Source organism: Tenrec ecaudatus, chromosome 4, assembly GCF_050624435.1.
Source record: "Tenrec ecaudatus isolate mTenEca1 chromosome 4, mTenEca1.hap1, whole genome shotgun sequence".
NCBI lineage: Eukaryota > Metazoa > Chordata > Mammalia > Afrosoricida > Tenrecidae > Tenrec > Tenrec ecaudatus.
The window spans coordinates 3,753,270-3,768,456 of record NC_134533.1 but is presented as its reverse complement, the minus strand read 5'-3'; the positions used below and the strand labels follow the sequence as shown (position 1 = coordinate 3,768,456).

The window sequence follows — 15,187 nt, the reverse complement described above, 5'->3', positions numbered from 1 at the left end:
GTGGCAATGTTTTTGTTCCAATCAGGGATCACTCTGCTGGAGAGTCCTCGGCACGCAGGATGACAAGCCTCGGTGCTTGAGCGGCAGAAGACGGAGACCGAGCGGCACGCAATGCTAAATCCGTCTCGGGCTGGTCGCTGCGCTGCAGATGGTAACTCGCTGTGGCTGAGACGTGAGGTCCGCCCGGGAGGGTCCACTGTGTGCCCGGCTAGGGTGTATGTGTGTGGGCGGGGGGGTCATGTCATACGGACCCTTCCCCTGGGGAGATGGGCAGTCCACGGAGCTGGGCTCTATCACCGAGTGGGGCTGCAGATGCAAGAACACAGCGGAAGGCCGGGGCCCACTACTCTCTCCTCGGACCTCAGTCCCCGGCCACACTGGCTGGCCTCAGCCAGCCAAGACTCCAGGGGTTCTGTCTGGGTCTCAGAGTGGTTTGTGATACCTCCCGCAATCCCTCTGTGACCAGGGTCCCTGTCCTGGACCGAGTGTCTACTGCCCAGCAGGGTGGGAACCTGCACCGAGAGTCTGTGTGTGTGTGCGTGTGTGTGTGCAGAGGTGTCTTAGAAGGCACTGTGCCCCCTGTTTTGAGAAGCAGTGTTGGAAGCCCCAGGCTGTGAGCCTTCTCAGAAGTTGGGGTTCTGTCTGTTCGATTTAAGGGGGTGGCGGTGGGGTACAGGCCTGAACCCTACCCCTTCAAGTTGTGGAAAGAGCCAGATGGATCCAGAGTCAGGCCCAGGCAAGGGGTGCAGGGGCTGCTACTCAGGCCCCAGAATGCAGAGGGGTAGGGAGCCCTGGTGGGGCCATGCATGGAGTACCAGCGTGCTATCTGCAAGTCGGGAGCTTCAACTCCACCAGCTGCTCCCAGGAAGAAATAGGAGGCTGTTTGCTCCCACGGGGACTGAGTCTCAGGACCCCCAGGAGGCAGTTCTGCTGTGGCCTGGAGGGTCGCTGTGACTGGAATGGCTATTAGGGAAGTGGGCACTAGGAGCTGAAGGGGCTCAGGAAGGGTGCTGACCTTGGAGACAGCCTGTTTCTGTACTTCAAAGCCGCCTCTGTGTCCTTGTCTGTGTGAAGTCAGTTCTAGGGGACCGGGGGTGGGTGGGGGGTGGGGAGTGGAGACCCAGTGGCCTGCTGTCCAGCCAGGGGTGGGTGTCCTCAACCTCGCCGTCCCCATCACCATCTCAGAATCTCAATTTCCTCTCTTTATGGATTGAATTGTGCTGCCTGGACACCTGTGTTGCACCGATCTCCCATCCTGGTGGATAAGGAGTCCTGCTGGGCTAGACCTTGGGTGTTCAAACCCGGCAGCCGCTCCTCAGGAGCGATATGAGGCTGTCTGGTCCCGTCAAGAGTCACAACCTTAGAAACCGTATAGAGAGTCATTCTGAGTCAGAACCGACTGGAGGGCAGTGGGCTCTGCTCTGTGTTACCAGTCAGAATCAGCTCGAGGGCGGGGTGGGTGGTAGGTGAGGTGGGCACTGCCCTATGTGGGGTCTGGACCCTGCTCTGTCATGGGCGGTGCTCTGAGGACCACATGCTGGGATCAGTCGCTGGTGGGCTCTACAAGTGGATTGTGCAGCAAAGCCAGCCAGCACAGATGGGACAGCTCAGGGCTGTACGGGGGTCTCCGAGGAATGCTGGGGAGGCTGCTGGGGGCTGGGGCCCTCCCCCGAACAGGCAGAGGGGAGAAGCCAGGGCTGGTTTGAGCTGCTGCTTGTGAGATGGCAGAGCCAGGGGCTGAGACCGAGGGGCAGAAAGCGAGGAATAGAGGATGTAGGGACACCTGGGGGCATGGGGCTTGCTCCCCAGTCCACCCTTCTGCAGGGCAAGGGTTGCTGGAGGGACCAATGGATTCCATCATCAGCTAAGACCGACTGAGCTGCGCTCTGCACCAGAGCCCGTGGGGGACAGACAGACAGCCCAGGGTAACATGGGAGCCAGGCAAGGTGCTGCCCAGTTGATCCTGACTCTGAGTGACCCCAATGACAAAGCAGCAATGTCCCCAAGAGCATGTCCTGTACCCCCAGACCCACCACTGTGACAGGGGCAGGCAGCCAGGCCTTTCTCCTGCAGCCCTGCTGGGTGTGTGGGAACCACCAACTTCTCCGCTACCAGTGAAGTGCTTAACTGCTGCACCACCAGGGCTCCTTTTGGCGAGTTCTCTCCACGGTGACCCCTGGGTGAGGGGCCCAGAGGGGCCATTTGAGTCAAGAGGGGCAGGTGAGTGGACAGTGTTCCAGCTGGGGAATCCCATGTCTGGGGTCAGGGAGGGGGGTCCTGGGGGTCACTCACCCTGAGGAGGGTGAGCTGCTGGCTCTGTAACAAATGTCCTGGGTCCCAGAGCAAGACGGACCCGGCTCTCTGCTCCACCAGGACTTCTGCCCACTGGGCAGGGGCTGATCCCCCCTCCTGCACCTGCTTGTACGGCGGCGGCCATGGAGGAGCCACCTAGGGGCTCTGAGGGGGAAGGAAGAGGGGTATACATCTGCTCGCTCCTACACAGTGGACTAAGGTGGGCTGTGCCTCATGCATGGGCCACAGAGCTCACTGAGTGAGAACTGCCCACACACATGCACACACTCACGCGGACACAGACACATGCATACGTGTTCCCTCACAGGGAGAGAGGTGCATGCTTGCACATGTGCACACAGATACATGCACATACCCACACTGGTGGAAATACGTACACTCACATGTGCACACACAGACGCATGTAGAAATGCCCACGCATGCACCTGCGGGCATGCACACACACACCTGCATGGACATACATGCAGAAGAGCACGCATCTCAGTATGCACCACAGATGTGCACACATCGAGGTACAAAGGCACGCACATGTACACGGAGGTCTGCACACAAACACACGTGTCCAAATGCACACACATAAACAGGCACAAATGGACACACGGACATGCAGAAATGCACCCACACAGGCCTGCGCAGCACGCGCACATGGAAGCACACACACACCCAGGTACAGGCACACTGGCACGCAGGCACAGACTGGTGCACGTAGAGGTGGGCAGCGTGGCTCCTGAGCACATGGCATAGCTGCATCCCCGGAGCCCTGAGCCTCGGAAGCCCCAGAGCCGACCTGACCCAGTTCCCGCTCCTGAAGTGCGGGCCCCTCCTGCTGAGTCCTCGAAGGCCGGGTGACAGGCCGTTCATCATCCCCAGGGCCGCCCAGAGTGGGGGAGGGCAGCTGTCCTCATTCCTGCCACAGCCCAGATCCGTGCCCTACTTCCTGCCAGGAACCTGCTCTCTGGGTCAGAGAACCGGGCAGGGACACCTCTCTCTCCCTAGCTCACTGCACTTGCTCACTCACTCACCCACAATTTCTCCCTGGTGCCAGCAAAGAGGGTGTGTCCCCAGGTGACAGATCCAGCTCAGCAGGACCAGGGTCCCAACCAGCTGGACCCTGGACATGGGTGCCTGTGTGTGTAGCCATCTGTATGTAGAAGTGTTTGTTTCCATGTGTGCACCGAGGCGGGTGTAGGCACTCCGGCATGTACTTGCTACTTGTATGCATTTCCGCATGTGAATGCACATGAATGTGTGCACACATGTGTGTACGTACTTTGACAGGTGCATGCGTGCACATTTCTACAGGCGCATGCATGTGCCTGTGTGCATGGATGTGCACCTGCCTGTGTGCCCATGTCTACAGGTGTGTGCGTGTGTCATGAGTGTGCACATCTCCACCAGAGTGAGTGTGCATACATGTGCGTTTCTACATGTGCATATCTGTGTGTCTGAATGTCTCTTCTTCAGTGAGGTTCATGACCCCTAAAGGTTGTGGCAGCGGGCGCCAGCAACAGCGGCTCCACACAGCCGAGGTGGGTGTGCGGGGACATCCCTGTCCCTCCTGTTGGAGCTCCTGACATGGCCCGCCCCCACTGAATAGACACGTGCAGGGGCACAGACGTGAACCCCCTCCAGGTGGGCTCCTGTTGGGGAAGATAACAGGCCTGGCCCCTCGCTCTTGCCCCCACCAACCTTTGGCAACTCTCCAACCCCAGCCTCCCAAGGACACAGGAGCACAGGTGTCCAAGGGGACAGGGCTACAGTGCCCCTGCCTTCGCTGCTGCTCTGACCTGCTTGTGGGGAGCCTTCTGAGCCCAACAAGGTGGCCATAAGGACAACAAGGACTCTGCTGGACACACCCATCTAGGCCCAATCCAAGGTGCCCAGCAGCAGGCTGCCCGCCTCCATGACAAGGGCGCAGTCTACGTGTGTGTGGGGGAGGGGTGCGGCATGTGGAGGCGGCACTGTGAGAGCCTGTTGCACTGGGGAGTGTCCGGGTGAGGAAGGGATTGGTCCAGGCTTTTCTAGAATCGGCTGGAATGTGGCCTCACCTCTTTGCAGAAAGAACCCAGCACAGCCCACCCCACTTTGGACCCAGCGCTTCCAGCCCTGCGGCGGGCCGTTGCTTACAGATTCTACCTTTGTCTGGCTCCCCTTTGAGAGTGTCACTCAGTCACTCAGGCCCCGTCCCCACTGCCAACAGCATGGCCGACCAACTGAACCCTGCCAGGTCCCAGCAGAGGAGGGGCACATCAGTGACCAGGGTCTCCCATCCAGGATACGGGAACCTCAGGCTGCGGGGGGTGGGGGGCATGAGGGGTTTGGAAGATGATTTTCACCCCTTGGCAGTGGCCAAGCCAGATGCAGACTGCCTCAGGGGGTCACCCTAGTACCTTGGTGCCCCAAAGCAAACCTCCTGTGCCCGGAAAGGGGGGCCTCGCAGAAGGTAGGCCGAGGAAGCACCCATGGATCTGGATTGTGGGGCTGGCGAGGGAAACAGAAACTATCCGGCCGGCCGGAAGAGCCGACACACCTGTCTTGGCAGAAGTACGGCCGGAATGCTCCTCTGCAGGGCCGTGAGGACAGTGAGACTTCCTCTCACACACTTTGGCCCTGTTGTCAGGCGAGACCAGTCCCTGGAGAAGGACCTAGTAAAGCAGAGGGCCGGGAACTAGAGAGTGGCCTGGTGCAGTGGCTGCAGCAAGGGGCTCAAGCATCAGAACCATTGTGCGGGCGGGCGGGCGGCTCGAGGCAGGCTGTGTCTCACTGTCACACGCGGGGTGGCTGTGAGTGGGAACCGCATGACAGCACCTAGCAACTCCAGCAGCGGCGGTCAATGACAAAGCAGCAGCATCCACAATCCCCCCGCCGTCGGGTCTACCTGACTCAGCGTGAGCCCAGAGGAGCGGACAGACCGGCCCCTGTGGGTTTCTGAGAAAGCAGCGGAGACACGCCTGCCCAGACCCTGAGCAATCACTACCAAGACGGGCTGGGCTGGCGACTGGCTTTTATTTTCTCCTCTGCGTCCCTCCTGATCTGTCAGATACGCCCTGCCACTCACCAAATGTCTAACAAAGCCCGCCTGCCGCACCAAGGCAGCGAGCACTTGCCAGGAACTTACAAACGGCCAACAGGCAACAAGCACAGATGTTCATCTGCCAGGCACCAAGGGGGGGGGGCACACATCCAGACCCCCCGGTGAGCTGCCGCCATTGCCCGCCCACAGAGAGGGTTATATCATAAAACAATGGGAAAGGACGAACTCCAGCTGGCCTGGAAGTGGGGGAGTGGAGCAGGACGTGGTACCGTGGGGAAGGTGAACCGCGGGGGCCCCTCCCAGGGGTTCAGTGCAGAGGGGTACCCAGAAAAGGGAAACACTTATCCACCCAAGCACATGCTCTCAGATGCCAGGCTAGCACCAGGCTGCCCCTCCATGCACTGGGATGCTGTCTGGTCAAAGCGAAGTTGATCCTCAAAACACCGGGGGTGGGGGTGGGGGGGAAAGCCGGACACAAGAGACTGCGTCTGGTCATGTCTGGAGGGACACAGGAGCCCTGGAAGCACAGTGGTTGAGCACTGAGCTGGGAACTGAAAGGTCAGCAGTTTGAAACCACCAGCCAGCCTGCAGGAGAAAACTGGGCGGGGGTGTTCTGCCCTGGCCGGTGGAGTTACCAGGTGTCGGCATCCGCTCAATGGCAGTGAGTTTGTTGTGTTCAGTCCCAAAGCGAGACTCCACGGAAATGGACAGAGGAGCCGCGGGGCAGGGGCTGGGAGCAAGGAGAGCGAGCGAACGGTACCTGAGCATGGGTGGGGCTCTTGCTTCTTGGTGAGAATGTTCTGGAAGGAGGTGGTGGTCAGGGTTTCCCAATCTTTTGAATCTATGTGATTTAAAAATAAACCCACTGCATTGGGTGACACCTGCAGTCCATGAGTTCTGTCTCCTTTCAAGAGAAGCATCGGGAGCCCCACCCAAAAGCCTTGGTGTGGGGAGGGGCTGCAAGGTTCGGCAGGAGGGAGGGGCTACTGCTCTGACCCATGGCAGGCCCTGAGTCATTGTCCCTGACAGGTTTCCCGGGCTGATTTTCAGAACTTGAACACCAGGCCTTTCTTCCTAGTCTGCCTTGTCTGGAAAGCACAGGAGCCTGTGCTGAGCGGCAGGTGGGGAAGAATCGAACATGGGTCTCCTGCTTGAGACATGAGAATCCCATCACTGAGCCACCTCACCTGCTCAGGAGATAACTGCCAAGGGGCGATTTCATAAGCTACAGAGTCGGCGGCTCAAACCTACCAGCCGCTCGGAGGGTGAAAGCCAAGGCTACCTGCTCCTGTAAAGACTTCCCAGGTGCAAAGCACAAAACAAAGCAAAACAACAACAAAACACTAACCTTACTCATAACCATCTGATAGGACTTGGTAGATCGTCCCTGGGGGTTTCCCAGGTTATGACTCTTTCCAGGGGTGGAAAGCCTCATCTTTCTCTTACGGAGCGGCTGGCGGTTTTGAATTGCCGACTCTGTGGTTAGCAGTCCACCGTGTCACCGCTGGGCTCCACGGTAAAGACTGGCAGTCTCGGACAGGCTACACAGGTTATGCAGAGCCAGAATCGCCTCGTGGCAGGGGGTGGGTTGGGATCTCAGCATTTGCTGAAGGTGGGTGCTGAGCCCAGATCCCTATCCATGGATGGTGCCCAGCCACCGTCCCCTCCCGCCCCATGCCAGCAGGCCTCCCATAAACTCAGGGCAGCCAGCTGCTGCTGGTGAGCCCAGGGGGCTGCAGCGTGGCTCCGGAGAGGGTCTGAGCCAGGGCCGGGCTTCTGCCGATCCCCGTCCATGTGCACGTCTTATATTTAATCTGCCAGGGTGGCGACTGCCTCGTTACCAGCACTCGGCCCCCAGAAGCCAATGTTTATTCATAATCCCCGATCTGTTCCACGCTGTCTATTTCAGAGAAGCCAAAAACAACATCTTAATTCAATCGCAGCTCACCATGTGACAGTCTTTAGGTCCCAAAAAGGAGCCCAGCAACTTTGGCTGGGCTCCCGGTCCCCGCCTGCGCCCCCTCCCCCAACTCCCCCTGGCTTCCTGCTCCCAAGCCCCGGGTGCAGAGACCCCCAGGTCTGCCCTCCCTAAACGCTCAGCAGTGGCCCCTGCATGGAAGCTTCTTCATTGCGCTTTTGTAGGGCAAGGTCACATCTGCCTTCCGGGGCCACGTGAGCCTGAGCCATGTGCCCTAGGCTGCATCTCCCCACCCTGCCACACCCACCCTGAGCCCTTGCTCTGCCCTGCCTGCTACATCGTGGGAAGCAGTGACCCAGTGGGCCTGTGGGCCAAGGGAGAGTCCCCACACCGGCATCACTTGGGGTTGGCCCCAGGAGCAGATGCTCGGCCGTACTTGGCACAGCCAGAGCACCAGAGCTTACAGCACGCACATGCATATGGCATGCATGGTGAGGGTGGGGCCGTGTCCTTGGCGGGCTGGGAAAGAGCATTTGCGTTCTTGGTGTGAAGGTTCAAGTGGTGCTTATGGTGCCCTTGCTCCCAGAGGGCTGGGGTTGCAGAGAGGCAGAGCCGCTTGTCCAACGTCACAGCAAGCAGCTGGCAGGGTGCTGGCTGCCCACCCCTTGGCCTGAAGTCACAACAGGCACCTCCTTGTCTGGGGTGTGGACTGCGTGTCCTGAAAGCCATCTCTCTGAGAGGGAGGGACAGCCTCAGGATGACCTCAAAGGTCTCCCTTGTCAGATGACAGCTCAGGACACAGGTAAGCTGTCGGCTTTATAGCTGACCGGGGACCACTGGAGGCTGGGCTGCATGGAGGGAAGGACTGACCTTCTTCAGCCTCTGGAAAGGGACACTAGGGCTTGAGATGGGCTAAGAGCCACGCCTCTGCTCCCTCTGCCCTGCCCACCACCACCTGGGCTCCTGTCCCCCTCCCCTACCATATGGCCATTTATAAAGGCCATCAGCCCCTAGGGGAGTCGAGCTGTGTCCTTCCCCCCGCCCTCTCGAAGGTCACAGCCGGAAGGGCTGGGAGGATGAGCGGAGTTGGTACCCAGCATCCCCAGGTTTCCGTGGCAACGCTGGGCTGGCACCATCACTGAGTGGAGGAGTAGGAGGAGGGCCAGGGCCCAGTCCCCCACCTCGAGAGATCCCAAAAAGACTGACTGATCCAGCAGAATGTACACTGGGGAGGTTTCTCGGGGCATGGGGCGTGGGGGTGTGTGCAGGGGGTCCGCATGGAGACCTGCATTCAGAATGCAGAACAGCTGCCCCAAAGCTGAGGAACCAGCAAGGCTTCTAGAGTATTTTAATAAAGCGGCTTAAAGGGAAGCGGGGGCAGCAGCAGGGGTGGGGTAGAGGGGTGGGGGTGGGGAGGCAGAGGGGGAGGGGTGCTGCATGATGCCACCTCCGCTGTCGCCAAGCTGGTGTAAGAAGAGAGCAGCACCTTCAGCAGCTGGGACAGCCGGTGCTAGGCAAACTCCTGCCGCGCCCCGTGAGACAAGTATGCAGACTTCAGACAGGAGTTGGGTGAATAGTGGCCTTTGCTGGGATTTTCAAACGCTCGGAAGATAACGGAAAGGTGCTATTTTGGAGGAAGCGGCCTCTACACCTGTGATCTGACATGCCAGCAGAGGGGGCTTCCGGCTCACAGCGCATCCTCTGCACCCCCTGTCTGGATGCTCCAAGGGGGGCCCATCTATAGCTTGAGGTGACAGCTCTGTTCCCATTCACTGCTTCCCAGAGAGAGGGTCCACGTCAGGTGGGAGCGCAGGTCACAGGATGACTGCCTTAGGGGCTACGGGTCTGGATGCTTGGGCCTCCCCTCAAAGGGACATTTGTGCTGCCCACAGCACCTGGCAGCCCTTGGCACACTTCAATACCCCTGCTCCCACCCAGGCCCCAAGCCTGGCCTGGGCGGCACGTTTCCTGTCTGCACCCCTCACCCCACCCCCAACCCACAGCTCCCAGGAGTTTGTCCCATTGGCCCCAGGGCAGCCCAGCCCAGGCAGTGGCCCTTTCTTGACAGCCCAAGAATGAGTCCTGGCCCCTCTGCTGGACTAGACTGGATTCCTGGGAACTGCCTGCCAGAGATACCAGCTGTGAAAGCCAGGAAACAGAGGTGGCCACGGTGGGGGGTGGGACGGGACGGGGCTGAAGGCTAGAGCAGGAGAGGGCATTCCCTGGAGGCTGAGTCCCAGCACCTGGATCCTGCTCTGCCTGAAGCCAGCAAGTTCCTGGTCTTTTAATTATGTGCCCTGTGGGGAGGGCAGGGCGCTGTTGCAGGGGGTTCTGGGATGGGTTTGGCCACTTCTAGTTGTCAGAGTACTTTGGACATGTCGGGAGGGACCAGACCCCGGAGAAGGGCATCAAGCTTGGCCAAGCAGAGGGGCAGTGAAAGGCGGCCCCAATGAGATGGGTGGACTCTGTGGCTGCAACCTCGGGCTCAGGCACAGGAACCGCTGTAAGGACCGGGCGGTGCTTCGTTCTGTTGGGCGCGGGGTCACTATGGGTCAGAAACGGCTCCAGGGCAGCTGACAACTACAACAGTTATAGGAGTGGGGATGGACCAGAAAGAATGTTCCCTGAATTGGGCCAGGGCCAGGGGAGATGAAAGACGGGGTTCTACTCCCAGCTCCCCTAAGAAGCCATGAGCCCAGTCTTTTGTCCAAGGAGTTGTACGGGACCCAAATCTGTCTCCTCAAATCTGGGTTGTGAAAGCGCTCGCAGACTCTGGGGACCCCCAGTGAAGCGGTGACCTAAATCCATCACCCTGTGCTCATCCTATTAAAGACGGGCAACCTGGGCCCTTGGAGCTGGAGTTTCCACATGCACATAGCCTGCGCTGTTCCACTGGGGCTTCTCGGCAGAGGGAGCGTCACCTGGGGTGCACCTGGACCAGTGCCGGCTCCAAGGTGAACGACAAAGTGGGGCAGATGCCAAGCCAGGTGGTAACTGCGACCCTTCACTTTTCGTATCCTTGGGGTTGGGGACTGTGTGATGAGCTGGTTGCCTATTTGTGGGTTCAAGGGACCAGAGTTCCCTGGACTGGGGCGCCCCAAGCTCAAGTCCAGAGGCCGCAAGCCCTATGCTGCAAGGCTGTAGACAAACCCCTTCACTTCTCTGGACCATTATAGTTTCGCTATTGCTCCTGGTGGCTAATGGCAACGTCAGCAGTTTGAAGCCAGCAGCTTCCCCATGGGAGAAAAATGAGGCTTTCATTCCCATAAAGGGTTGCCGTCTCAGAAACCCAAAGGGGCAGATCTACTCTGCCCTCTAGGGTCACCGTGAGTCAGAATCAACTCAAGGGCAGTGAGTCCTGAGTTTAAGCCCCGGTGTAAGGAGCCAGTTCTGGGGGGAGGCTCTCGGAGATGGTCCTTGTCTCCTTTCAAAATGGGGGGGGGCTGGCGTTCCCTGGGGGGGCCCATGTGGCATCTGACATTCATTCCCCGCTTGCCAGCCTCTTCACGTTTCAAAAGCAGGTGGGCTTGAGACATACCGTGTATGCCTCACTCACGCACCGAGGGACCCCTGTTCTCAAAGGAGAGGGCACTCCCAGGCCACGGGGACTGACAGCGGCACCATCACTATGCCACCAGGCTCCGTATAAGGGCCTCTGGGGTAGAATTCACAGTGCACACTTCTGGGCCACAATATTCCTTGCACCGAAACATCTGTTTCCTTACTTTAACAATTAAGGATAGGAGAAAGCTTCAGAAAGTTCCAGAAACATGCCTCCATGCGTCCTGTCCATTTCCTCATGAGCTCTATGAACCCCCCTCGTAGGTAGAATGGTAGCGAGCTTGTAGGAGTATTTGGGGTTGGAGGAAACATCTGTTGAAGCCGGGAGCAGGCTTGGGGACCCAGGGGTGCTGGGCCAGGCTGAGGGGGTGGGGAAAGGACCGTGTCACCATTTGTAGGACAGAGCAGTCCGCCTGGCCCTGCAGGTTTCTGAGACAGTCAATCCTAATGGGCAGACAGCCTCCTCTTTGTCCAGCGAGTGCCTAGCGGGTTGGAACGGCTTACCTGGCACTTAGCAGGGCCTTCGCTTAATCCCATGTGATGCCAGGGCCCCTCCCATCAACTACAGGGGAGCTTCAAGTGACAGGAAGTGACGAGGAGGCACGGGGTTGACCCCTTAGCTCACCCTGCCTTTGAAAGAAAGGTCTGGGGATCTGCTTCCTTCTGGAAGCCCTGTGTAGCCCCCCCATGCCCCCACCGAGGGGAAGACCCTGGGCACTACCAAGGCAGGTATTTGCCAATGTGTTGTGGAAGGGCTGGCCCGGAGCCCACTCAAGGAGGCAGCACACACCACAAGATCCAGCCAAGCAGCCGTGGGGGGAAGGCCGGGACCTCCCAGGAGGCTGTGCATGTGCACAACACACAGCCAGGTGTGAAGACGTCTCGGAGCTGTGTTCGCCTACGATTACAGTGGACGAGGCATACGAGGACGCGGGGATGAAGAGAGACCTGGTTTGATGGTGCACAAGGGAGAATTCGGAACAAATGGCCCAGCAACTTGGGGAAAGGAGGTGCCGTGGCCGCCTGCGAGTTGGTTCTGACCTGCTGGCGACCCCAGGTGCATGGAGACCCCAGGTGCCCTGTGACCCCAGATGCCTGGTGGCCCCAGGTGTCCCATGACCTCAGGTGCCCCATGATGTCATGTGCCCAGAGACCCCACATGCCTGAGATTCCAGGTGTCCCATGACCCCAGATGCCCTGTGTGGTAGTTACATAATCCAGTGTCAATTTGAGGATTAAGAATGAAGGGGTGGAGTCTAGTCAATTAGGATACAGTCAAGGAGTCCTCTATTTGGGCATGGCCTTCTCCTGAGGATTCTGGGAACTTGTGAATTTCCTCTTAGAGGCGGGAGACACACTCTCTCTGCTCACTCTCTAAGAGATGCTCTACTGACAAGACACATGGCACTGATGGACCCCAGGCCCTGGGAATTGGAGGAGCCATGTGGAGACCCACGCCAGCGCTGGGATGCTTACAACGCCACTGGATCCACAAGACTTCCCACCCACTGGCCTGTGATCTTCCTGAATTTGGCATCATTGCATGTGTTGTGTGAGTCTGAAGAGGACTTTATAGACTGGTATCGGACATATGGGTTAATATTGGGCTTATGGACTTGATCTGGACTGGGCTGGGATACTTTCTTAATGTATAATTGCCCTTTATATAAAACTCTCTCGTACACACAGGAGTCTCCCTGCATTTGTTTCTCTAGTCTACCCAGACCAACACACTCTCTGACCTGGATGCCTGTGACCCAGGTGCCATGGTGACCCCGGGTGTCCCGTGACCCTGGCATGTCAGGGTAGAACTGCGTGGCTGACGTTTTTCAACATCTGTGGACTCTTCCGAGGAACCGAGAGCCAGGTTTCTGGTGAGTGGCCAAGGGCAGTTCCTTTGTGGTCCACCCAGGCCTCCTTCAGAAGCAACGTAGTGACTCCAACCACGACGCCAACAGTGGGCACACACACAGCCACTCCCCCGCCTCTGGGCGCCACGCTCAGCGCCAAGAGTCTCACTTCCAGGAAGAACACTTGCGCTCACATCTGACCCCATCAGCGAGTCAGCACACGATCCTACAAGCCCTTCCCAGGAGACCCCCAGAGTCACCCCCAGCATCACCCCAACACACTCCACCTGTCACGGCATTGCCAGAACACCTGGCAGCTCAGGGGCTTGTGCCCCCAAGAAGGAAAACCCCCAAACCTCAAACTCACTGACACCCAGGCCACTCACTCACAGCCACCCTGCGGGCGGGACAGCCACATTGTTCTCCCTCCCAGTGGCTGCTACGTGTGAACCACTGGGCACTTGGTGAGCGGCTCTAGGCCACAGTGATCAGGATGCCCCCCCCCCCCCCGCTCTGTTGTTGCCCAGAATCGATCCCTCTACAGAGCTGGGGGCAGCACGCCATGGGGACTCAGTGACACACAAGTGAAGTGCCCAGCTGCTGATGGACAGGTCCCAGCCCCTCCAAAAACACCCAGAAATTAGGCCTGCTAGTCTGGCCACAAAGCCCACCACCCACGCAGACCCCTCGGGGCTCCCTTCTGCTGCCATGTCCACTTGGCAAGTGTCTGCTCCGTTTGGGTTTCCTGGCCACGAGCCCACCCCCTGTTGCAAACGGACATGGCCCCCAATTCCCTAGGGCGCTGTGTGGCTGGACCTTTTTCCTGGGGATGGACAAAGAGTGCTGGGGCTAAAGGGCAGGAAGGGGCCCTAGGGTGAGTTCTAGGTGGCTGGGGAGCTAATGAGCTGGGAGGAGAGAGGAGAGGCACCCAGCAAAGGTGAGTAAAGTCCAGGCTGAGCAGGACATTGGGGGGTAAAGGGAGGGCTGGGCTGGATCTGGACTCTGTCTCCCCAGCACCCCATCCAGAGGAAGACGTCCTTCCCAATTTCTGACCATCGAGCCTTCAGGGTATCACCTGGGACCCACTCTTCTCGCTCAAGTCCAGTTTCTGATGCCCACCCACATGGCATGCGTGATGTGTCCTCTCTGCTGCCTGGCCCAGACTCCCAGCCCCCACCAATAACCTGCTGATAAACCCAGAGAGGTGGCAGGTCCGAGGGACACCAGTGGACAGAGAGATGCGGAATTCAGGCCTCTATAACTCCTCATTCCCAGCCCTCCTAGCTGGGAAAACCTGGCCACAGGCAGGGGACACACAGGAAAATGGCCTGGCAACATGAATGACCAGCCAGGCAGCCTCCTCTCATAGAGGCCACAAGTGCCTGGATCAGTTTCTCCTCCCAAGACACTCAGAGCCTCCGTTCCGCAGACCCTGGGGTCTCTCGCACGCCAACCGAGAAGGCTGTGCCACGGGCTCTGGCCAACGCGCCAATGAGCTCAGGCATTGACTGCCTGCCCCCTGACAACCCCACTGTGTGCTCCGAGACGGACACAGCTCCTTCCCGCTCAGTTCACCATGGCCCCTGCCCACACACAAACGTCACACTGCCCGCGTTTTTGCGATCTGGACATCAGAGACTGCAGGCGAGGTTCCAGGCGCTAGCCAACCCCTAATAGCCTTGCTTCCCTGACCGCTGAAACACACAGCAAGGACAAGTCCCTACACCGCCGAACCAAACTCACTGCCACGGAGTCCATGCCGACTCACATCCACCCTACAGGACAGGGTAGAACTGCCCCTGGGGGGTTCCAAGACAAAAACCTCCTTCCTTCTCCCAAGGAGCGGCTGCTGGTTTGAACTGCTGACCTTGGGATTCGCAGCCAACATGTCATCACTACACCACCAGGGCTCCCACGAGGCCATTAGTTGGTGGGTTTCTGGTTCGGACAAAGCACAGAGTCAAGCAATCAACCAAGGGCCGGTTTCCAACAATTCCTAGAAGCCTCTGTCTAACACAGCGATTCTCAACCTGGGGGTTGAGACCCCTTTTGGGGGTCAAACGACCCTTTCACAGGAGTCGCCTGATTGATCACAATAGCAAAATGACAGTTCTGAAGTAGCAACGAAAATAATTTGATAGTTGGGGGGTCACCACCACATGAGGAACTGTATGAAAGGGTCGCGGCATGAGGAAGGTAGAGAACCACTGGTCTAGAGCCCCTGCGTCCTCTGCATCCCAGCGTCTGTCCGGCTTGACACACACCATCCCTTACCAGCCAGCCCCAGCCCACGGGCTGCAGAGAGGAAGGCAGAGAAACCGGGGGGCTCGCGGGGACGCCCCGTCTTACCTGCCTGGCTGTCCCGAGGCCTGCACTGCACCTCCTCCACGCACTCGGCTGGAAACCATCCGACGTGGCCGCGGACGCTGCCTTCCCAGAAGCCGCCTTCCCCGATGCTCAGGACTAGACAGCAGGAGGGGAGAGAGGTCAGGGCACAGGCACTAGGGGGGG

The 15,187-nt window shown here is 58.9% G+C and overlaps 1 protein-coding gene across 8 annotated transcripts in view; it reads right to left on the bottom strand.

The window, feature by feature from the left end:
- SHANK2 (SH3 and multiple ankyrin repeat domains 2) overlaps positions 1–15,187 on the bottom strand; it is a 395,141-nt gene that overhangs the window by 237,565 nt on the left and 142,389 nt on the right. For all 8 annotated transcript variants that reach the window (XM_075547967.1, XM_075547968.1, XM_075547969.1 and 5 more), the window contains one exon: positions 15,026–15,139. In XM_075547967.1, coding sequence (XP_075404082.1) covers positions 15,026–15,139 — 114 coding nt within the window. The remainder of the gene's footprint in view (positions 1–15,025; positions 15,140–15,187) is intronic.